This window comes from Myxine glutinosa, chromosome 2 (assembly GCF_964187855.1).
Source record: "Myxine glutinosa chromosome 2, kmMyxGlut1.1, whole genome shotgun sequence".
NCBI lineage: Eukaryota > Metazoa > Chordata > Myxini > Myxiniformes > Myxinidae > Myxine > Myxine glutinosa.
In genome coordinates this window covers 48,648,222-48,672,194 of record NC_136262.1, presented here as the reverse complement: position 1 = coordinate 48,672,194, position 23,973 = coordinate 48,648,222, and the positions used below count along the sequence as shown (strand labels likewise).

Sequence of the window (23,973 nt, the reverse complement as noted above, 5' to 3'; positions counted from 1 at the left end):
CCGGCTGCACCTCGGACGTACCCACCAAGCGTTCCACACACCTGTTCGTCACTTGCACCCCATGCAAGCTCATTCACTCAACACCATGTCACTCATCTCACACTTCTCACAATACGCTGCTGAGTACACTTTCAACACACACACACACGGCATCATCTGACCTACCTGGTGCCCTGCTAAAACTCGTGCTTCCCCGTCGCCCCTTATATTATTGCGCTCCCTCGTCATTATAATCCAACTACCCTCTCTCTGTCCCCACTACCTGTCCAATGTTGCTACCTAAACTTACCGTTACCTATGGTCAATCTCTAGGTTCCTATACATTTATCCTAACCCTCCAGGGCTAGTTTTCACTGCCATAACCCCATAGCTATTGCTCATGTGCCCCCGTTGTGAGAGATGGCAGAGTTGCCATCCCACCACAACGGGTATCTCTCACTACAAATTTTGCTCATCCAATCACATCGGGTATCTTCCACTATAAATTTGGCTCATCCAATTACAACCAATGAAAAATTTTCCAATCACTGCCATTCATTCTACCAATTGTTACATGGTCCTCCCGGTAACTACCTGGTCTTGGTGACCCCCGGACCGTGGGAGGACCCCGCCAGAAAGATATCTGCTTTATACGCTTTCGTAGCGCAATCAATATGAAAGACACAATAAATCAAGTCAATAAGAAACCCCACACCAAGGATCCGGATTACTTAATAATATATTGTTACGCAACCGTGATTAACACCACAGTTACGGATGGCCGATTTGCGAGACTTTAACTCCCGAGGCGAAAACTCAATGGCGGATTAAAGCTCAACACAAAGTTAAACGCGCGGAATGGCGGACACAGCAAAGCTCCGCCCGCCGCCTTATCTACTAAAATGAAACACCCAGGAAAACTGCGTTCAGATATATACAGAAAATAATATAAGGATTTATTATTTATAAGTAAAGACAGTGAAAAAGCCCGCGCCGGTAATACTAATAAATCGAATAAGCCTAAATTGGGATCCCAGACACAACAGATATCAAACACGATACGAGGGAGGTGAATACGAAAATAACACGTCTTTTTGGTTTATGCACAGTGTATTCGCGGGTACGGCCTTATCTCGTCCTTGTCGTCTTGGTGACCGCTGTCCAACACCCGGCTCCTTTCGGCCCCGATGTACCCACGAGGCCTCGCTCCAAGTTCCACAAGCCCCGATCGCACACCACGAGGTCCCTCGCTCCAAGTTCCACAAGGCCTCGCTCCAAGCACCACGCGTCCGACGTAGGCCAGCGGCTCCACACGAGGTCGATCCCCACAAGGTCCGTGCACCAAAGGTTCAACGTAAGCTGCACAAAGCAAGCGAACTCCACTTGACTCGACTCTCTTTTGGGAGTGCTGGCAGCCAAGTGCCAACTGTTCGGTGCCAACTGCCAACTCCGACGAACTGCTCCGAACTGCTCACGAACTGTTGCGACCTGCCAACGAACTCCTCCTCCAACTGCCTCAACTGCTGCGAACTGCCGTGTGCTCTGTGTGCTCTGTCCGAAATGGCGTCCGACCGTCGCTAATATTGGTGGCCGATGACGTCACATTGGCGCACTCCTCAGCCAATCATAGCCTCCCAACTCGCCGGCTCGCCCAGGTCACGCCCTCTGCGGCATGCTACTCCTGACATCTCCCGTCCCCGACCCCGCGGTCCTTGTGTTATAACACATGCCAGGCGAGGTTTGTAGGCCTTGGAGGTGTAAACGGTGGCGGCCAATTGTGGCGGTGTTTTTGGCCTGGTTTCCTGTCCATTTATTCCGAAGTCATTGTCAGGGAAAGGAATTATTTAATGTTGCGCTAAGGACCTAACTAATGTTTATGTGGTTTGCAGTGCCATAATGGACAAAGGTTTGACTACTAGGTGAGACTCACAGGGGCGTTACCTTTAATCCCTCACTATTTAACACTCGAACCTCCAGGTAGGTCCACAATCATACATCTTCCCCCGACAAACGCCTAAACATCAAGAACTTATTACATGTAGAGTCCCTGCCACGACAGCCGAATACCTACCTATTCAGATCTACCTAGCTCTCGATGTTGCTCTACCAAATTCATAACACAGCCCCCCCCCCCTGGAACCATAGCTCCTGCAAGGTTCACCGCAGGCTCTACCATTCCAGCCTTAACACTTACTGTCACACACTTAATTAACCTATGAAATAAATCAGGAAGGGCTGTGGGAAGTGAGTCGGACTACCTACCTACACTTCCTTAACATGCTGAACCCCTTAACCATCATGCAAGTATGTACATTTTCTTCGTTGTTCCTGTGGAGGGAGGAAACAAACAACACACAACACTAACTTAACCACAAAACTTAACCATCTTTCCAAAACTCAAAACTCTAACCTTTGTACATACCCCGGTCTACAGACCGCGTCCCCCGGTGGATGCCACAAGACACAACCTTACCTGCGGGGCCATCCCCAATGCATCCCCCTAAATTTCCATGGGCCCTGTCCAGATGTTACAGGTGAGTGACACGGCTCGGTGGATTTCGCCCACATTCATGCAACACAGACCCCTTAACCACTCATTCTCATTCCATAGGTCATCAAGGCATTTCAAAAATCAACAAAGCACTTATTTCAATACACCCCCTGCAGGACCATGGCATTGATGTCATTCACGTGTGTGTGCATTCCTCAACTAGGCAGCGGGGAGGTACCGCACAAAAAGATGGTGGGGGCGCATCAGGCTGTGGTGCCCGCAGTCCCAAAAACAAGTCAACCGACTTACAAGTTCATTGCCCCCCCCCCCCTTTACCTCTTGGCCCCGTGACAGCCCAACAGCCCCTTTCCGCCGTTACCTCGCCGGTGAGCGTCTCCACACACACCAGGCTCCTTTGCCTCCTGCTTTCGCGCAGCAACACGGGTCACCGGGGGACTTCCTCACCCCGCGGCGCCCAACCAGACCCTCCACCGACGAGCTCCAATTTCCAGTTACCACCGGCTGCCAGGGGTAATTGCCGCAGAGGGGGGCCCGCAGGCATCGCTCCTCAGAGCCTGCTCTGTACCTGCGGACACACACACCTTCCCCACCCACAAGACCCCAAAACACACTTCCTCCCCCGCTGCCATTCAATTCTCCACACAACTCAGCACAATTCAGTACAATTCTTGGTGTAAAAGGTGTTACAAGGCTTGCCATGGCCTGCCACATGTGAAATCCCCCAGTTCACATTTAAACCATCACACATTTCCAAAAGCACATTTCCAAAAGCACAAGTATCGCCCCTCATTATCTCCAATAATCATCACTCACTCTCCAGGTTCCACCCTCACGACCACATCAAAACACCTAACCACAATACAAAAACATACGCCACCCACAAGACACTGTGGCTCCCATTCCATCCCCTCACCGGCCATGTCATCACTCTCACCCGCCTCCCAACTCCAATTTACATGTCCCCAATTTCCAAAGCAAGTCCTGAAGCCTGGGACAGTACTCCTCAAAACACTCACCTCAAGTGCAGGTAGTTGCAGGTTGGTCAGGTTCAAGAGTGTCATCCACCCATACAATTCCCAAAATTTCACATGGGGCCTACCAAATACTTCCAAATTTCTCTTTTGTCCCCACTACACTGGCAGGTATGTGGATCCGCATCCAACGGTGATCATCACTACACAACTACCTGTGGCCACGACAGCTCTGCACCCCTACCGTGCAAGGGTCACCGGGACCAGGTGAGCAGTCAAAACGCCAACATGGCCCATGAGTGTCCATAAGGGTGCGACCCACCATCCATCCTTCGGCCCCCCTGCGAGGAACACAGCTGCAGCAGCCCCAGCTGGCCAATGTGGTGAGCACTTGCTGCCACAACACACACTACCGCACACACAACCTCGGCCCTGGGGGGCACGGTCGCAGTGCGTGGCATCCCTACAGCCACGTCCCCTGCACCTCCCCATCATCCCCCAGTCCGACTACAGAACTGCAGCCCCCCCAGTGCTCACCCACACTTGACCACACCAAGGCCCAGTCAACAGCCATGCTCCACCAGGAGACCCACCCAGAAGACATGGTCCACACACCTCGGACACGCACAGCACCACGTTGACCCTCAGGCTACACAACTACATCCCCATCATCCCGCGTCCCAAATATCAGCACAGTTGCCCCCGCAACCAGTTGAAAGCTGTGTCTTGCTACCCTATTAATTTCATCACAGCCTCCAACACTTTGGTCTACACACCTGGATCAATAATGGCGTCACTGTACAGTGTCCACCATGGCATTTCAAAATCCACCCTTAAATTTCCATCTAACCCACAGATTACCCATGCCAACCATTTGTCACATTTCACTAACCTCACCAAAGAAGGATGCTTTGCCATACACATGCCAGCCGAGCATGGCCCATATGCTCGGCTCGTTACACATCTCCCGATTCACATCCCCATGGCTCTCTTCCCAACCCGAGAGTCCATAAATCATAACGGAGCATCTGTGGAAGGTCACTCACACCATCACGTTCCACAGATGCCCCAATAGTTGTCCGGCAGGCTATCTCCATCCCTGTCCATTCGGTTTGACCCGCGTGCATCGACCAACCACCATGCCAGGTCACCACATGCTGGTTGTCCCAGAGTCCCTGGAGGAGAGTGCCAGGCCGCATGCCCGGGTGGTCACCACATCAGTCCCAAGTTGGCCGTCCGCAGTGCCACCACCAAAGCGCGACCCACGACACCTCCCCCTAGTGGTCCTCAATATTTGCCATCCCAGGCTTGAGAAACCACCTCGGACCTCCCTGGAGGTCTTAACCCCCACCAGGGTCCGGTGACCCTGCCGGCCCGAGCCGCCGGCTCGGATGGCGCCCCGACGGACAAGGGACGCCACACTCCACCAGACCCCCCGTGGGACCCAGGTCGTACCTCGACACCCAAGGCTGGACCCCACGTCCAAATCTCGCCATCACAGCCCCCCAGCTGGCCGGCATACCCAAATTTTGAAAGGGGCAACTTTTGCCCGAGGCCATCACCCATGACCTCTCCATGTCCAAATCCCGCAGCCCGGGGACCAATCCCCACCATGGCTGCTCCAAATCAATTTCCCATTGTAATTTTATTTTAAATTTTATTTTACAAATTTTCATTCCCACTGCCAAACCGCAGCTGCAGGGAACAACCTCTACCACCGGTTGTTCTGCCCCTCCCTGCAGTTGATCCAAATTCCCTACAGGGACCAAATCTCCAGAAGCTCTATCTCCCGATCCTCCAAGATCCAAATCCAGCCCGGAGCCAACACACTCCCCCAACTGGTTGTCCAATTTTGGAGCCTCTGTTTCCAAATAGCAGTGTACAGTGAGCGTCCCCTCGGTCATTCCAACCACCTCCTCGGACCAACTCACCTCATCACCCAGGCTCCTTTGGGCCTGAACAAGCTCTACCTCCATGGGACTGTCACAGGTCTCCAGCCGCTGGATCAAATCATCCTCATCATCATCATCATTACAAATCATTCCTGGCCCCGCCAGGCTTTGATCAATATCCCCAATAAATACCCGGTCCGGCTCTATCGCATGGACCCCCAAAAACTCTACCCCCTCTTGCTCCGCACCACCGCCCTGGTGCTGCACAATTCCAAATTCATCCCCTGGTTGGGGTGTTGTGACATCCACACGGTCCCGATAAACAACCAGGCCAGAATGTGGGAAACATTCTCCATTACAACTCTCACATTCCAAATTTCCTTCCCCGCTCACCTGTGGACACTCCACGTTTACCTGCAGGCATTCCCCATCTACCTGTACACATTCCCCATCGAACTGTGGACATTCTCCGCTCACCTGTACACTTACCACAATTGCCATTTCCCTTTTTAATCCATTAATTTGGTCACTCAGGTCCTTCAGTCCTTCCCTCCATTCCTTCCCCTGCGACTCCATTTTATTTTCCATCCCTTCAATTTGTTCCTCCAATCGATCACTCATTCCCTTCATTCCTTCCCTACATTCCTTACTCATTTTATTTTCCAGCCCGTCAATTTTGTCATTCAATTCCCGACTGGCTCGCTCACCCTGAGCATCCATTAATTCCTTAAAAAATTTCATTAAAGCCTGGTCGTCTCTCGGGGCCGTCCCATTTGTTCCCGACTCCCCGGTAGGGGAGGGGCATAAGTTGGTGCTCGGGACGAGGGAGGTTTCAAGGCTCACCTCTGCATCAAACTCCCCTATTTCCGGCTCACTCCCAACGCTGACGGAGGCCTCGCTACGCACCTCCATTTCGTCGACCTCCGACATCCGCTTTTCGGAAGGTCGTTCCCCGCGCGCGTATTTATTTCAATTCCAAAAACACAATTTAAATTTGACGAAGACGCGATATCGCGCTCCGTATGCCCAATTGATTACTAAATTTCTCCGCCTCGCCTATAAAAATTTTGCGTTCGAACGTCGGGCGCAATGTACGCCCGACCGTGTCGATGTCTCGCCGCGGACAAAAAAATTTGTCCGACAGGTTCAAATCCTACACTCCTGACACCACTTGTTACGCAACCGTGATTAACACCACAGTTACGGATGGCCGATTTGCGAGACTTTAACTCCCGAGGCGAAAACTCAATGGCGGATTAAAGCTCAACACAAAGTTAAACGCGCGGAATGGCGGACACAGCAAAGCTCCGCCCACCGCCTTATCTACTAAAATGAAACACCCAGGAAAACTGCGTTCAGATATATACAGAAAATAATATAAGGATTTATTATTTATAAGTAAAGACAGTGAAAAAGCCCGCGCCGGTAATACTAATAAATCGAATAAGCCTAAATTGGGATCCCAGACACAACAGATATCAAACACGATACGAGGGAGGTGAATACGAAAATAACACGTCTTTTTGGTTTATGCACAGTGTATTCGCGGGTACGGCCTTATCTCGTCCTTGTCGTCTTGGTGACCGCCGTCCAACACCCGGCTCCTTTCGGCCCCGATGTACCCACGAGGCCTCGCTCCAAGTTCCACAAGCCCCGATCGCACACCACGAGGTCCCTCGCTCCAAGTTCCACAAGGCCTCGCTCCAAGCACCATGCGTCCGACGTAGGCCAGCGGCTCCACACGAGGTCGATCCCCACAAGGTCCGTGCACCAAAGGTTCAACGTAAGCTGCACAAAGCAAGCGAACTCCACTTGACTCGACTCTCTTTTGGGAGTGCTGGCAGCCAAGTGCCAACTGTTCGGTGCCAACTGCCAACTCCGACGAACTGCTCTGAACTGCTCACGAACTGTTGCGACCTGCCAACGAACTCCTCCTCCAACTGCCTCAACTGCTGCGAACTGCCGTGTGCTCTGTGTGCTCTGTCCGAAATGGCGTCCGACCGTCGCTAATATTGGTGGCCGATGACGTCACATTGGCGCACTCCTCAGCCAATCATAGCCTCCCAATTCGCCGGCTCGCCCAGGTCACGCCCTCTGCGGCATGCTACTCCTGACATCTCCCGTCCCCGACCCCGCGGTCCTTGTGTTATAACACGTGCCAGGCGAGGTTTGTAGGCCTTGGAGGTGTAAACGGTGGCGGCCAATTGTGGCGGTGTTTTTGGCCTGGTTTCCTGTCCATTTATTCCGAAGTCATTGTCAGGGAAAGGAATTATTTAATGTTGCGCTAAGGACCTAACTAATGTTTATGTGGTTTGCAGTGCCATAATGGACAAAGGTTTGACTACGAGGTGAGACTCACAGGGGCGTTACCTTTAATCCCTCACTATTTAACACTCGAACCTCCAGGTAGGTCCACAATCATACATCTTCCCCCGACAAACGCCTAAACATCAAGAACTTATTACATGTAGAGTCCCTGTCACGACAGCCGAATACCTACCTATTCAGATCTACCTAGCTCTAGATGTTGCTCTACCAAATTCATAACAATATTCTCCATCCATCATCAGCAATCAACAATCCATCAGCAATCTTACAAAGATGGCCATCTCATATATTTCCCCCCTTTCCCCACTCACGACCCCTCAATGGTCACTGTCCCTCACAATGTCTCTGGGCCCCTCCAGACCAAGGTGAAGGTCGACTTCTCCGCACACGGGCGGTTGAACGAACCCCTGGCTGACGTGTTCCAAACGTGCACATCGCGTACCGGGAACAGCTGCTGCAGCGCACACCTCCTTGCAAAGCAAAGCGGGCAAAGCAAAGCGCGGCTTGCAAAGCGCGCGAGGCCCAAGGTGCGACCTGTACGCGTCCTTGTAGAGGTTGAGGCGAACTGTGCCGGACGCTTGGTTCCGTGCACGAACCCACGGCAACTTGACGTATAATCGGTAATTACCCCGCGCAGGTAACTCCTTTCGCCAGACGGGCTTTCAAACGCAGCGTCCCCCACGCTGCTCAATATCGACACCGCTCGTGTCGGAGCTGGACGAGGAAGAAGAAGAACGCCGCTTCTCCAGGACCTCGTGTCTTGTTTTTCTTCTTCCGGTTCACTATCCCGTTTCCGGTCTCCTGTTATCCGGAGCCTCTTTAACCATTTAACCACAACAACCTTTAATAGAATAAACATTAATAAGCAATGACATGAATAGTAATTCACCTAAATCCGGGATCCGTAACACAATCATCAAATTTCTTGCCAATCACAAATTTTGCTTGTTCAAATTCACTACGGCTATCTCCCTCACACGTCTACTCACTTGAGCCTCTCGGTGCGCCAATTCATGCTCAGAACCTGGCTTCGCCAAGTCGAGCCATGATTCATGAATGCGGGTGGTTCGTTGCCGGCGGTTGGATCCGTCCGGCATTCGGTGCAGGGAAGGGGGTTCGCTCAGGCCGAGATCCCAAGGTCCACCTCGGCGCGGAGCCTTTCGGTCTCCCGCCTGATTACCCGATCTCGCCCTGCCGGAACACCTCAACCACAAGGGGTCACCGTGCCGACCCTTCCTACCGGGCCGCCCGCTCCGCTGAGCTGAGCACGGACGCGACCGTTCAGAGCGTGGCCCGGCGTGGATCCCGCACGGCGGTTCTTTCGAAATCTCCTCGGTTACGATCCCCGCTGGTTCCCGCTGCACACGAAGCCCGGCATGCACCGAGGGCTCGCTTCGGCTATAAGTCGATCTAACCGCTAACCCGGTTAACGTCGATGCTCCACTTGCATGCTCACACCCCGCGTTCCGTTCCTTGCTCACACATCCAGCTGTCTTCATGCTCTTCGTCATTGCACCTTCTCTGACACACCCTCCAGGTTCACTCATAGACTTCGTCACACACCTGACCACCGCACACCTTGGCACACACTCGTCGTTCGTACACCTCACCAACACACCTCTTCGCACCCACTCCTCGGTCACATCTCCGGTGACAACCACGGGTGTGCACTCACCCGCACACCCAATTATGTGCTCCACTACCAACTCAAGCGTGCATTCCCACACGCGCTCGACCATTCCAGGTGTGCATCCTTTCATTCCAGGTGTGCATCCTTCCATTCCAGGTGTGCATCCTCTCTCACCTGCTACAACCATCTCACGCTCCGTGTCACTCTCACTACTTTCACCACCACACTCGGTCGCGCATTCACCCTTACTCTTGACAGCGCACTCTGTTATCATGCACTCCTCTGTTACACACCTTTTTCGTGCATCCTCTTGCGCACACTCTCCCGTTACGCCCTCCGTAACACTCACCACCGGTGTGCATTCTTCCGTTCCATCCCCTGTAACACTCCCCATCCCGCGCTTCCATGTTCCCCCCCCCCCCCCCCCCGCACACGCGCTACAACCAACTCGCTCTCGACAGCACACTCACTCCTCGGCGTGCACTTTTTCCTCACACACCCCATAGTCGGACATCCTCGCACACCTCCTCCTTCACACTCTGTACCTGTCGCACACTTCACCAGCGGCCTCTCACGAACACCCGGGTCCAAACCAACCCCCAAGCCGACTGAATCTCCCCTCACACCATATACATTTCCGAGTATAACGCCACTCACCTCGGCACCTCGTCTCCGCACCTCCTTCGCCACCTGCAAACTCTTTATTTGGTTAGCAAGCACACCATCACGATTTGAGCACAGACCTTGCACATATTCCATCACTTCCTCCTGTATCTCCTTCTTAGTTTCCCTCCGTCTCTTCTTAATTTCACTCACCCCTCTTCCACTTCCTCTAATTTCTCCTTTACCTCCTTCATTTCCCAGTGCGCCCGCTTGATCTCTTCCTCTAATGCCATCTTGACCGTTTCTATATGCGTCTTCACCTCCCGGTCCTTCATCTCCACTGCCTCTGTCACCTCATCCAACCTCTTTGTCAACACCTCATGTACCATCCGACATTCCCTCTTTGTCGCTATGAGTTCGTTCTTTATCTCCTTCTGCGTCGCCTTTAACCCCACCATTACCGCAGTGTTCTTCTGCACTTGACCCACTAATTCCCTCTGTCCCACCATCAGCTGTTCCACTCCCCTCGTTAGATCTTCTATGCCCCCCTGTAACCTAGCCGTACTAGTTCTCACCTCTTTCTCCATACGCTCCTCACCTCGCTTTACCTCCTCGCGTACCCTCGAGACATCCTCACCCACACCTCGTCTGATCTCCTCCCCCATTTCTCCCATCTCTTTAATAGATGCCGCCCTCATCTGTTCCAATTCATTCCTCTGAGCATCCAATTTACCTTCCAACCTGATTTTTACCTCCTCTATCTGGTTCCCCATCTGTTTGATTTCCTGGGCGGATTGCTCCCCTATTTCCCTCAATTTGCCTTCCATTGTGTTTTCTAACCCCCCTAACCCATTCTTCACCCCTTCCATCTGGTTCTCCTGGGCAGCCATTCTATTTTCCAACCCCGTTAACCCCTCTTTCATTTCCCCTATTTGGTTACCGACGTCATTCAGTTGGCCCCCCAATTTACCTGCAAGCCCTTCCAACCTGTTGTCTATCCCCTCGAATTTATTGTCTAACCCCTCAAATTTATTGTCTAAACCCTCAAATTTAGCTTCTAGCCCCCCGATTTGATTTTTTAATCGCTCCCCCATTCTGTTTTCCATTTTTTCAATGTCAGCCCTTGCTTCGTCCCTCATTGGGTCCCCCAATTACTTACTATTTCTTTCCATCATTTGTCCCATTTCTCTGCTGGATTTTTCAGCCATTTTTGCCATATACCCCATCATCTGCACCACGAAGAGGTCCGATTTCACCAGTGCCATGGGCTCGGCTGCCGCAGCGCCGCCATTTTGTGCCTCTGCAACCACGTGCGCGAGGGCGCCATCTTGCGCACCTGATACCCCCTCAACCACATCTTCATTTCTCTCCTCCTCCATTTCTCCCATATACACTTCCCTGGGGTCCAGGGTCGACTCTAACCCTTCTTCTAATTCCCCCACCGGCATCCGGTCGCCTTGATCATCCATGGCGCGATTTTAAATTTGGGATGTTAAAATTAAATTTTGGCCGCTCGAAATTTTGAGCGCGTTATTCGCGCTTCAGGTCCGAATCCGACACTCCTGACATCAATTGTTACGGATCCCAACGTCGGCCTTTCCCTTTAAGAAGGGGGGATTAATCCCCTCACTGATGACTGACCGACGTGGTCCTGGGGGTATGACATCACGCCCGGTTGGCGCTGGGTAGGGTATTAGGACCAACCGTCCTATGACCTAAATACCAGCGCCTCCCGGTATGCAAGGAAATACTCCCCGCTCACGGCCGCAGCGTAATGGATGATTTGCGCCGAGCGAAGCAAACTGCGGCGTGAGCCGTTTACCAAGACTAGACCCGATTTATATTCGTTGGCCAAATCGCGCCACGTACCCTCAATATGGAAACCTCTAAAGCGACCGAATGTGAAGAAGAGGACAAGGTAGGAAGAACAGAGATTTATTATTTTTTACACACAACTAAAGCAGAAAAGAAATGAAATATGATTTACAAGGCAATGGAAAGGGCAGGAGACACAGTGCAAATTATTAGCTTAACTATACAGTCTTACTTATAAACCCCAAGACAACATGAAAGACGGACAAACGAGCAGACTCACACGATGGGGAAATTGCAGATGGATTGGCTGGAGGGAGAGGAAGGTCCAGCTCGGACCGAAGCACGGTCGGGTCGGGAGTGGGCAGCCGCCGTTCCTTCGCGGCCACGTCGGCACCGCCGTCAAAGCCCAAGCTGCGGTCGTGCAAGCTGCTACGGTTCGAACTGCGGCGGTGGCAAAGCTGCGTGGTGGAGTCAACGCTGCGTGGTGGAGTCAAAGCTCAGCTCTCGTATCCCATCTGCTCCGTGTCTCATCTCGCCTCATCTCTTCTGGGGGGCGTCCCGTGACGGGTTATATATGCCACACCCTCAAACCTTCGCGAACCTCCTCGATGGTTCTCTCCACGCCCTCTCAAAGCCAAACCCCTCATCCTTGGTTGGTCGGCAAGGGCTGGCTCACTCCTCCCATCTATGACGAGGTGGAGACACGCCTTTCCTCTCCGAGCTCACCTCGTGGCTAATGGAGTCAAAGGCGCTGACCATCAGCCAAAACCATAGTGGTGAATGCAGTTGGCAATAGCTGACAAAAGGGGAATCTATCTTATTTAATTACCGCAACACAATGAACTAGTGGACCACAGAGCCTTATACTAACATGTATTACGAACATAACTAGTGAGGGAACTTAAGATTTGCTACGTGTATGCGATGGATTAACTAAGGGCGACTTTTGATCTTTATACTATTGGAGGGTGATATTTACAAGATTTACAGCATACAAAAAAAGGAAAATTTACATCAGATTACCCACACAATTCCCATATCCCCAACAATATATATATATACATACTGTTACGGTTTTGCAATACAAGACACCACCTCTAGTTAATTACACGACAACATGTTGCCTGCAGTAGTCAGTTATTTCTTATTAAATGTAAAGATTGGTTCCCTTTCCATTGTGTAGTAATGAAAGCAGATATGCATTGAGTTAGGCAGGATTCCAACCCTCCGTGTGGTTGAAAGAAGCAAACGTTGGTTCATGAATGAATAACCGCACGTGATCAACTGTGACCAGTGGAAGAACGGGCCGTGAAACCTTCCAGAGGGAGGCGTGGCTAAATGAACGACCGCACGTGACCAACATCAGCCAATGGTAGGCCGTGGAACCTTCTAGAAGGGGCTTCCACCCGATAAAGGTCTGTGCCGTTCGTTGTTCGATCTCTCTCTCCTCGTTCATCCTTCAAGCTGACTCTTCCGTGCTGTCCTTCACCTTCGTCCTCGAGCTGGTTCATCCTCCGGACCTTCCTTCAAGCGGTGGATCGTCCTCGGAGCGGACCTTCCTTCAAGCTGGTCGTCCGGATCGACCCGGGCGCCACGTGCGGGAACTGCCGGACCCGAGATAGCGTCCGCACGTCCACCGGTATGAGCCTAACCGGTGTGTGATTCATTCCCTGTGTGTGTGAGTGTGCCAGGTGCCAGGCGCCTGTGCCAGGTGCCGACTCACACCTGTGAGTGTGCCAGGTAAGATTTGTTGTTAAGTCTGCTTCTCGTCCTTTTTTCTGTGCCATTGTAAATAAAAGATGTGTACATTTTGTTTCCTTTCGACCTGCTCGTGTGCGTCCTTTAACCCATTGACCGAGCATCCTCCAAAACCGAAACGGCAGCTCAATTAGGCCAGTAGATCATGCAAGGTAAAGCAGCAACCCACACCGTGCGACCCGCTCGGCGCACCTGATTGGAATAAGGTGTAGGAACGCGAGGGGTTCAATTCCCGGTCTTCCCGGCCATGTGGTCTCGAAGGTATTCGGGTCACGATCGATAACCCTTTGACCCCGCGATTGGTGGATTGGTGATTGGAGTTGCTACCCAACCCGCCGGGCGCAAGTTTCGTCTAGCGGTCGATGGCCCGTGGACCCGGTGTCTGAAGGGAAACGGGGACATAATACCCCCCACCCCCTTAGTACGTCGACAGAACCGGGAGCCGCAACAATATATGTATATATATATATATATATATATATATATATATATATATATATATATATATATATATATATATATATATATATATATATATATATATGTATATATAGTATATACAGCAGGGTGGAGCTTATTTTTGAACTTTTGACATATGATCTTCTTACCCTCTCAATTTGTTCCTATATATGAAATATAATTGCAGGCAAAATATGAGCACAATTGAACAATATATAGGGGTAGCTCAATGATGGTAAAGTTTCTGATACCCCAAAGCTGCGGCCGCCCTTTTATTTCGCATACTACTGATAATAGATTAATTCTGTTGATAAATTAAGAACCCAATTTTAACTACTAAGTAAATTGACACTCTCTCCTATCATCATACACACAACATGCAATCATTGTGGTAAAATTAATTACTGGGAACACAGATAAAACCTTTAAGTTATAAAACTCTGTGCTCCATTAAATAAATAATTACAGTAGTAATATGTACATTGTACATACACAATATCTGTTATAATAAAAGAGTAAAATGTTCGTTGAGCTAGAGTCTGCTAGACAATAAATGCTAAAATGAGATGTAGCGCTGACCTGGGAACGCTTATCACCATAGTATCTAAAAGTAAACACTGTACATAGGTGTATCACAGAACACTATTTGAAAATAAAAACGAAGTTATCACAGGCTTTGCAGAGAATCACAGACACAATGGGTGTATAAACATGGTATAATATTATCACAGATTATAGAACCATAATCATTGTGGTTCAACTGGTTCATATCTATTATCCAACCAATCATCCGAATCCCATTGTTTTGCTGATAAATTGATAATGCAAATTTTCCATGAATTTATATTCCAGACATGTTCAGACTTGTTTACTGTTTGGACTCAATGGACTGACTATGCTGACTAAGCAACAGCTGCAACACTGTTGCAGCAGTATGTTTGTGTAATTGCTTGAGGCATTGTGCTCACTGCTCAGTTATTAATAGAACTGTTTGAATTTTCTTGATTCTTAATTTCTTAATGCTATGTTCTATTTCTTTCAGATTCATATCTGATTGAAAATGTCATCTGTGGAAAAAGCAACAAGATCTCAAACCAAGTTGTATCTCCTTGGCGACTCTGTGACTGAATTAAGTGGCAGCAAGTTGCCATCATTGTGTATGGCTCTTGGATTCTTCCGACATCACCATCTCGATCTGAAGGAGACCGTAAGACAATCGTCGGATGTTACCATCACGGAAATAGCTAACTTTTGGAAGAAAGCTAGAATCCCGATGAGAGCTCATCAAAACTGCCAAACCAAGCTTGAGCAGACATTTGAAGAATGGCGTCTTCTGAAAAAGAACAAAGCGCGAACGTCACCAACTCAACTCGCGAGAGAGTCGGCTTTTGTTTCCAGGCTTGAAGACCTTTTTGATGTCGCTCACGCTGATGCTCTGACCAATACGTCAGTATTACAAGAAGACAAGGATTTCTTGTTAGCCCAGCGAGAAAAGGGAAGAAGGGGGTCGCTGGCTGGAGTAGATGTAAAGCTTGCTGCGAAGGAGAAAACGGCGTCCAAATGAGAGGAGGAAATGCTTGCCAGGCGACAGCGAATGGAGCAAATGAAACAGTTAGCAGCTTCTACAGCTGAACTGATTTCATCTGGTTCTGAATCTGAAAACAGCTCAGCAGAAGATAGTGAAAAGATGGAAACTGGGGACAATGCAAGTGAGGGAGCTGCAGGAGGCATCACATTTCAGACACGAAAAAGAAAGAGGGGGCGAAAAACTGTCGTTACTGAAGAACTCGCAACCGCTCGAGATCGCACAAAAGTGTCAGACCGCAAAGCCGTTTTTGTTATAGCAGAAACTGCCAAAAGCTTGGGACAGAACATTGATGAACTTGCTCTAAACAGAGACTCAATTCGCCGACAAAGAGTACAACACCGAGTCCAGAGATCTGCAAATATAAAGGCGGAGTTTCAGGGTAACGTTCCCCTTGTTGTTCACTGGGACGGCAAACTGATCCTTGATCTAATTGGAAAAGACAAGGTTGATCACCTGCCAGTATTGGTTTCAGGGAAAGGAGTTTCCCAGCTACTCACAGTTGCCAAGCTTCCATCTGGAACAGGCGAGGCTCAGGCTGCTGCTGTCTTTGGAGCCATTGAAGACTGGGGCGTAGCCGACAGCATCCGAGCTATGTGTTTTGACACGACCAGCTCAAACACTGGTTGGATCGCTGGTGCCTGTGTCCTCCTAGAGCAGAAGCTTGAGAAGGAGCTCTTGTCACTAGCTTGCAGGCATCACATTATGGAATTGATAATTGGTGCAGTGTTCCAAGTGTGTATGGGATTGGGAGCCAAATCTTCTCCCGAGGTTCCACTCTTCAAACGCTTCCAGGAATACTGGGGATTCATAGACACGGCCAAGTATGAACCAGGGATTGCAGCTGATGACGTGGCAAGTCTAGTGGAAGACATAAAGCAAGGCACTATCGATTATGCCAACAAGCATCTTGAACAGAGTACTCATCAATCCATCCAGCCATCTCAAAGTCAACATCACGCAAGTTTTCCAATCACGTGTGGTACTTGTCACAGGAACTTGTTAGCTTGGCTTTCTTCGACAGTCGGGTCAGTTCGGCAACCAAGAGACTGATGGTGAGTGCCATGAAGAATGAAGAAGACCAAGATCAGGATCATTCCAAGCGAATCACTGTTGCTCTTAATTCATTCAAGGACAAGAACTTGGAAGATTTCGTCACAGCAAGGTCAATGAAACTTCTGCGAATGATGGAACTTCCAGATGGATTTCTCGCGGTTGATCCGGACTTGTGGGATGACAGAGACGACTACAAGCAGGCTGCAGAAACAGTCAACTCTCTAAAAGTTGTCAATGACTACGCTGAATGTGGAGTGGCACTCATTCAGGAGTACAGTGGGTTGATAACCCGCGATGAAACTCAGCTGCAATTCCTGCTGCAAGTTGTCGAGGACCATCGCAGAATGTACCCTGAAAGCAGAAAACATACACTGTCCGGGATGCCATGAAAATAATAAATTTGGGGTTTGCTGGATATTGTCAGACTGATACTATGAACTCTGTCAGAAACTGAACAAAGAATTCACTATTAACGTGTTCAAAAATAAATACTGTGTTCAAGTGTGTTGTTTAAAATAAATTGAGATATAGTCTGATATACTCGTAATTCGTTGAATTTTTATAATTTTCATAATCTTTGCGGCCCTTGAGCTACCCCTAAACATAATAGTTTAGTGCTCAACCTTTTTATACAGTGTTTCTATATTATATGGAACAGATTAAGGGGGTAAGACGTTCAAAAATAAAACTTTAGTTTTTTAATTTTTTTAGAGCTCCACCATAATATACAGTATATATATATACAGTATATACGGTGTATGTACAGTATATATAAGTATATAGCAAATATTTCATTTTTATTTTACCAAAAACATTTATGACATATTATTTCTTGCAGCAACATTTATTTTCATTTGATACCATACAACACATATTTGGTGTGAATAAAATAAAAACAACATGTATGCAGACTGAATCACCGGATGCCATTTTGTTTTTAAAATTACTCCGCTCTGCCAAGTATGCGAGTCGGACACCATCGGAATTCGTCATCTACGTGATCTAACAAAAACAAGACCAAAAGTCTAACATGCTTCGACTGACGCGATAGGGAATCTACCTTGTAATAAGTTCTGTGTAGTCCGGTTTGTCAGGTTAAGATGTATACCTGTGAACATACCAGGATGTTCGAGTGTTAGATGGTGTAGGCATTAAGATAACAGCCCCTGTGTGTCAAACCTGGTAGTCAAACCTTCGTCCCTTATGGCAATACACTCATTTAAACACTTAAACAGGCCCTTAGCGCAACATTAAATAATTCCCTTCCCTGACAGTGACTTTGGAAGGAACAGGTAAGGAAACCAGGCCAGGCCACCGCCGATGATGGCCGCCGCCAGATACACCTCCGGCAGGCCCAGCCACATCGAGTAGCACGAGCTATTACCACGCCACAGGCCTGTGTTTGGTGGAGGGCACTGATTGGGTGGTGCGCCAAGGCTGATGTCACCGCCGCAAGGTTATATAGGGGCGCGCCGAAGGACATTTTCCCTCTTTCAGTCTTGCAGATCCAGCAGTTCTCTTGCACTCTTGGACATCCGGCGCTTCTGGCTTGCACAGCTTCCTCTGGCAGCTCGAACTCTCTTGCGCACGTCCTTCCCTGGCTATCTTTTGCTATCTGCGCTTTTCCTCTTGGTCTTGAGAGGTCCGGGTGGTCTTGGCTCGACATCTGTGTGGTGCTTGGAGCGGTGCTTTTGGTGCTTTGGGGCCTCGTGTGCGATCAGCGCTTCTGGAGCTTGGAGCGGTGCTTTGGGGCCTCGTGTGCGATCAGCGCTTCTTGAGCTTGGAGTTTGGAGCGAGGGACCTCGTGGTGTGCGATCGATTGGAGCTTGGAGTGAGGTCTGGTGGTGTGCGAGCGGGGCCGAACGGAGCCGTGTTTGGACGGCAGACTATACAAGACGACAGACAAGATAAGGCCGCACCCACAGAACATTTTACACGACGATTATTTTTCTTTCATTCATCTCTGTGTCCTGTTGTTGAGTCTGGTGAGTGGGATCCCAATTTAGTTACATTATTTGATTACAGTCGCATTTCTTGTTATCGGGTTCCGTGGAATAAATCTTTATTTTTGTACATTCTAAATCTTGTGTTTGTCGAGTACATTAATTCCCCGCAGGATCGAAGCTGCCATCGGTTCACCAGAAGGTAAGTGCTTTTACCACAGCTTTCCACTTCCCTTCTTCCTCCCGCGTTTATTATAGCACAATCCGTGTTTGGTCGTCGCCTCCATTAAAGCCATTCTGGTCTTCCGCGGTCCCTGGTGTTAACCGGAAGGGTCCGCGTGACAATATGTATATAGCAAATATTTCATTTTTATTGTACCAAAAACATTTATGACATTATATTATTTCTTGCAGCAACATTTCTTTTCATTTGATACCATACAACACATATTTGGTGTGAATAAAATAAAAACAACATGTATGCAGACTGAATCACCGGATGCCATTTTGTTTTTAAAATTACTCCGCTCTGCCAAGTATGCGAGTCAGACACCATCGGATTTCGTGATCTACATGATCTAACAAAAACAAGACCGAAAATCTAACAGTGGCGTAGCTTGGCTTGTAAAATATTATAAACCACAAACACATATGAATAGCTTTTTAAACAGTCGCTAATGCTGTTTATAACATTAAACAAAGACATTTGGAGGAATCCCGACATTCGTGAGGTAAGTTTTATTTCTAGAACTGAGGGAAGATCTACTGTAATTTATGTACCACACAAGGGTTGGATAATAACATGCTATCAAAAAAACAAGGCGAATTCCTTACTTCCGCGGTTGTTAGTCCGTACACCGCTTATCATTGATTCATGAACTGTCCACCACTTCAATCCATTAACTATGTATTCACGACATTGGGATTAAAGTGTTATGGTTATATTTACTATATTATTATTATTATTACAAAAACGATACTACTGAAACGATACATTACTGTATTAAGAAACCTAGGCTTAATTTGTCCGAAACGGTCCGAAGATGAGGCATGAAGACTAAGGCCTATACGTACCGTATTGTTGGAAGAGACGTAATGCTTTCGATATTTGATGGTCATTTTAACAATCGGTTTGTTTGTGTTTCACACTGAATGAAAAACGTTAAGGTCGAGCATGGCGATTGTGATATATGACAGGTTCGACGATATGTTCGGTCTGAACGAAATTGGAATCAAAATGCCGGAGTATGGAGGGTCAGCTGCTGTACCTTTTTGCGGGTCAAACCCCCCTCCCCACTCCGTAGACCCTCTTAATGGGCGCAGATTTTGATGCGGTCATTACACCTTCGTTAGGCATCAGATATGCAGCTTGTGGTCAAGTTTCATCAAAATCGTGTGTGCAGTTTCGTAGAAGAGAGCAAATACCTATTTTGGAGGGGTCAAACCCTCCCTCCTCCTCCCCGTAGACACCCTTAATGAGCGCAGATTTTGATGCAGTGAATACACCTTCGTTAGGCATCAGATATGAAGCTTGTGGCCAAGTTTCATCAAAATCGTGTTTGGTTCAAGTGATAATGACTGGAGTGTTTCCAGACTCAATGACTCAATGACTCACTCACTGACTGACTTACCCACAGACACTGCTCGATCGCATAAGCTCACCAGACTAAAGTCCAGTTGAGCTAATAATTTATACATAATTGCACAGAGCTCACTTCATTTGATATTCCTGCAACTCTGCCAATGTTTCACCCAACTCACCAAGTTTCTTTCACATTGTTGCAGAAAACATTTACATCATGAATGGAAAAAACTTGTCTTCAAATTATGTGAAGAAAGTGGAAACGTTTGGTTAAATAAAATCTAATCCTGTGGGACTCTCCGTGGTATAAACATGGAAGTGATGTCATTTTTACGGCGTAGCCCATTGGGCAAAGCCGTCGAGAACAGTGTTTGTCCGTCCGTATGTATGTATGTATGTATGTATGTATGTATGTCCCCTCAAACGTATACCAATCAGAGCTGAGGATCTGGTCACATGACAGGGTGATGTGATTACGTCTGAGGTCATTACGGCGGTACAGCGGCTGACTCTTCACACTCCAACATTTTGATTCCAATTTCGTTTGCATTTTTCACATTGAAAGCATTTTCTCTGATTAATTTTTATCGTAGGTACTGGTACCAGGTAGGTACCGGTACTATTTGGGTCATGAGGCGAATGTCATTTCAAATTTTGGTTGTGGCCAAAATTTTTTTTGGGGAACCACTGCTTTAACTGTTGGAGCTAAGCTATGGACTAATCGTTTTATTATTTCTTACCACAGTGCATGGTGCTCCTGGCCCACCTGGAGAGAAAGGTTCTAGAGGTATTCCCGGAATGCCAGGAACTCAGGGAGATGCCGGTATGTTACACAATCATGGTGGGTCTAAATGGATACTTTGAGTAACACATTGTATGGTACTGTACTTGTAAAATACACGTTATTGGTATATCACGTGAACAAACACCATTTACGGGCAGTCTCGGTGCCTTTGGAGCCTGAAGCTCAGTTTAGATATGTGGGTATATGTGAGGACTTTGGAATATGCCACATTGACAATTATCAAATAAAATAAGAACAAAATAATTTTTCTGACAATATTTAGCTTTTTCAGGTCCCAAAGGAGATGTGGGGCCAACAGGACCTCAGGGTGAGAAAGGACAACGAGCTGCTGCTGGACTTCCGGGTCCAAAAGGAGATCCAGGTATGGAGATTTTCAGAGCAGTAAGGAGTCTATGGGGTAAGTGCAACGCATGAGAAAAATCTGTAGGGAAATGCCATTGAGATCCTTTTAGATGAATGACAGGATGACGAGGAGGAAATGGACAAGCGACCATAGAAAGGACATAACCAGGGATGAGGGAAGCGCTCATCTTTTCAGGGTGATACATCTCAGAATTTAAGATCTCAGTCTGAAATTATATAACAGACCCCAGCTCAGCCAAGGTTGCACAGGTAGAAGAAACACCTGTGCAACTCATCATACCCAATTATATTGTTACGGAACGCTTTAACCGGTAAAAGGGAAATAGTTTATTCTATTTATTTCATAGGGCGTGTTAGCATAAGTGTGAAGTAATTAATGTAATTAGCGAGATAGTGCTGAGTTGTGTTTAGAATCTCTTGCCTCCCTCCTCCAGTCTTTGTATCCAAGCCCCATCTTTCCCCTCCATACACTCTGCAGCATTCCCCATGTAAATCTGTCTTTGTGTTTTTCCACGAGCAAAACTGGGCAAAAGGTCACGCAGCTCGAGGGATGGGCGGAGTTGGATCGAGTTGTTCCACCATTTGTGGCCGTGTTCTCATATCTTCACCTCCTCATAGTTTCTTCTGTTAATAAATCCTTTGTTAATGAGAACCCTGTCTATGGTCACAGAGGGATTGGTGGCTCTGAAGTGCATTTAGTTATTTGGGCAATTTGACCCGTTATACGGGTGAATTGGGATTGTGCCTTTGAGGCGCCATTTATAAGCCATCGAAAGCTGTCAGGCGGATTCGCCAATGGCATGTGGTTCTTAAACTGCTGGCTACGCCCACACAAATTTCAGGCAGACATGGTGACCTCTCTTCCCCTACTTGCTTGGTGGTTCATTGGACCGGTTAGAATTCCATGACCATTACAATATTGTAGCGGTTACTGGAAGCATGACACAATCACCTTGTACCGGCCGATGACGTAACCGGCGGGCGGTTACTTGCCCGGACTCGCCCGGACATGTCCGGACTTGCCTTGCCCGGGCGGACTCGATTTGCATACCACGCCCCGTTGAGAGGCGTGGCTGACTTATTTGCATACCACGCCCCGCCTGAGAGGCGTGGCTTTTGTGTGGTGAACTTTTGATATAAATTGCCGCCCGTGTTAACGGGCTATTCAGTGCTTTTGAGTTCTTTCGAGTTGAGCTGGAATAAATAGCTCAGTGAAACTTCGTTTCTGGTGTCGTCCATTTTGTCCGGCTTTATCATGGGAGCATAGCTCCACATATGTTATTTATGACTTCGTCAGTAAGCTTCACCTGACTACCAAGGCCAGATGATTCACGTCGCTCGGAAAATTATGTTGTACACTTAAGTTAGGTTGCAAACATTGTCATAGGTTGGTGTTTTGGTTTCATTTCTTTCCAGGTGACAAAGGACAACATGGATCAACAGGAGAGAAAGGAGAGCAAGGTCCAGTTGGCCCTAAAGGCGAGAAGAGCAGCAAGGGGGACCCTGGTATGTTATATACATAATGGTGTCTTGTGTGTTATGTGAGTACATGAGAATTAATGTTTGTTTTGTGTCATAATAAAGGAACCAAAATGTAAAGAGGAAAATGTAATTAATTGTCACGTAAAGTGATAAAAAAAAAAAAAATTCAAAGGTTTATGACCTGCCATAAAATATGATGGATGCTTCTTGCAAAATATCCCCGTGAAGGATCTAAAGGTGATCCAGGAATACAGGGCCAACAAGGAGAAACCGGAGCCACAGGTAATCCAGGAAGGGTTGGAATATCAGGAAACGATGGTCGTCCTGGGCAGAAGGGAGCAAAGGGAGAAATGGGACTGCCTGGACCTTCTGGACCTCTGGGGTTGCCAGGGGTTGCAGGTAAGACCAGATGAGCTACATTGTGTTTGTACAACTTAAAGCTTACATGCTGAAACAGAACCGAGGCAACAATGGTAATAATACAAACCATCTTTTGATTGCAAACGCATTGTGGGGCACTGCAAAGGGGGGGCGGCAGGGGGGGGTGAAGGGAGAGGGGGTGGAGGATTAAATTGAGAAAAGGAAGAGAAGCCGAGAAGGGAAGACGAGAGGAATGAGAATGGAGGGATATGGGAGTAGGAAGAGAAGGAAAAGAGGTTTTGAAGGAGATGTGAGTAAAGGGAAGGAGTACGTGACTTTCAAGATGACGTATGAATGCTAAACGAAGCCTTTTGCGCATGTGTTGTGTTGTTATTCTGTTTTGCTCACCGGGCACTTTTAACCTGCCATTGCCAACACGAAATCTGTAATTGAAATCGCCTTTTAAACAGAATTTTCAGCATTTAGACGAAAGAGTGGCAATTTCAATATGGCTAACCATAATTGTTCTGTTCCTGAATGCAAACTGGACACACAGTTAACCAAATTGTTAACCAAAATAACAAATATGAGAAATATCCATGGATGAGAGGTGTCGGGTTCATACCATTTCCTGCTAATACAAGCTAGCAGCGATCATGGATATAACACTCAAGGAAGGACACTTCTCCTTTTAGCAATAGATGCAAAGATGTAGTATAATTTCTGTTGTGGGCCCATAGCAATTTTTTTTTTTTTTTTTTCCCCCTTTTTTGCCATATTTACATTTGTCCTTTTGACTATGACTTAACAAATTAATGCATTTACATAGCCTGGATAAATTATTGGAGAA

The 23,973-nt window shown here is 48.0% G+C and overlaps 1 protein-coding gene across 3 annotated transcripts in view; it reads left to right on the top strand.

Moving 5' to 3' along the window:
• Positions 1–23,973, top strand: part of LOC137421809 (uncharacterized) — an 80,598-nt gene that overhangs the window by 31,028 nt on the left and 25,597 nt on the right. For all 3 annotated transcript variants that reach the window (XM_078773251.1, XM_078773252.1, XM_068108223.2), the window contains 4 exons: positions 20,859–20,936; positions 21,190–21,279; positions 22,698–22,787; positions 22,992–23,162. In XM_078773251.1, coding sequence (XP_078629377.1) covers positions 20,859–20,936; positions 21,190–21,279; positions 22,698–22,787; positions 22,992–23,162 — 429 coding nt within the window. The remainder of the gene's footprint in view (positions 1–20,858; positions 20,937–21,189; positions 21,280–22,697; positions 22,788–22,991; positions 23,163–23,973) is intronic.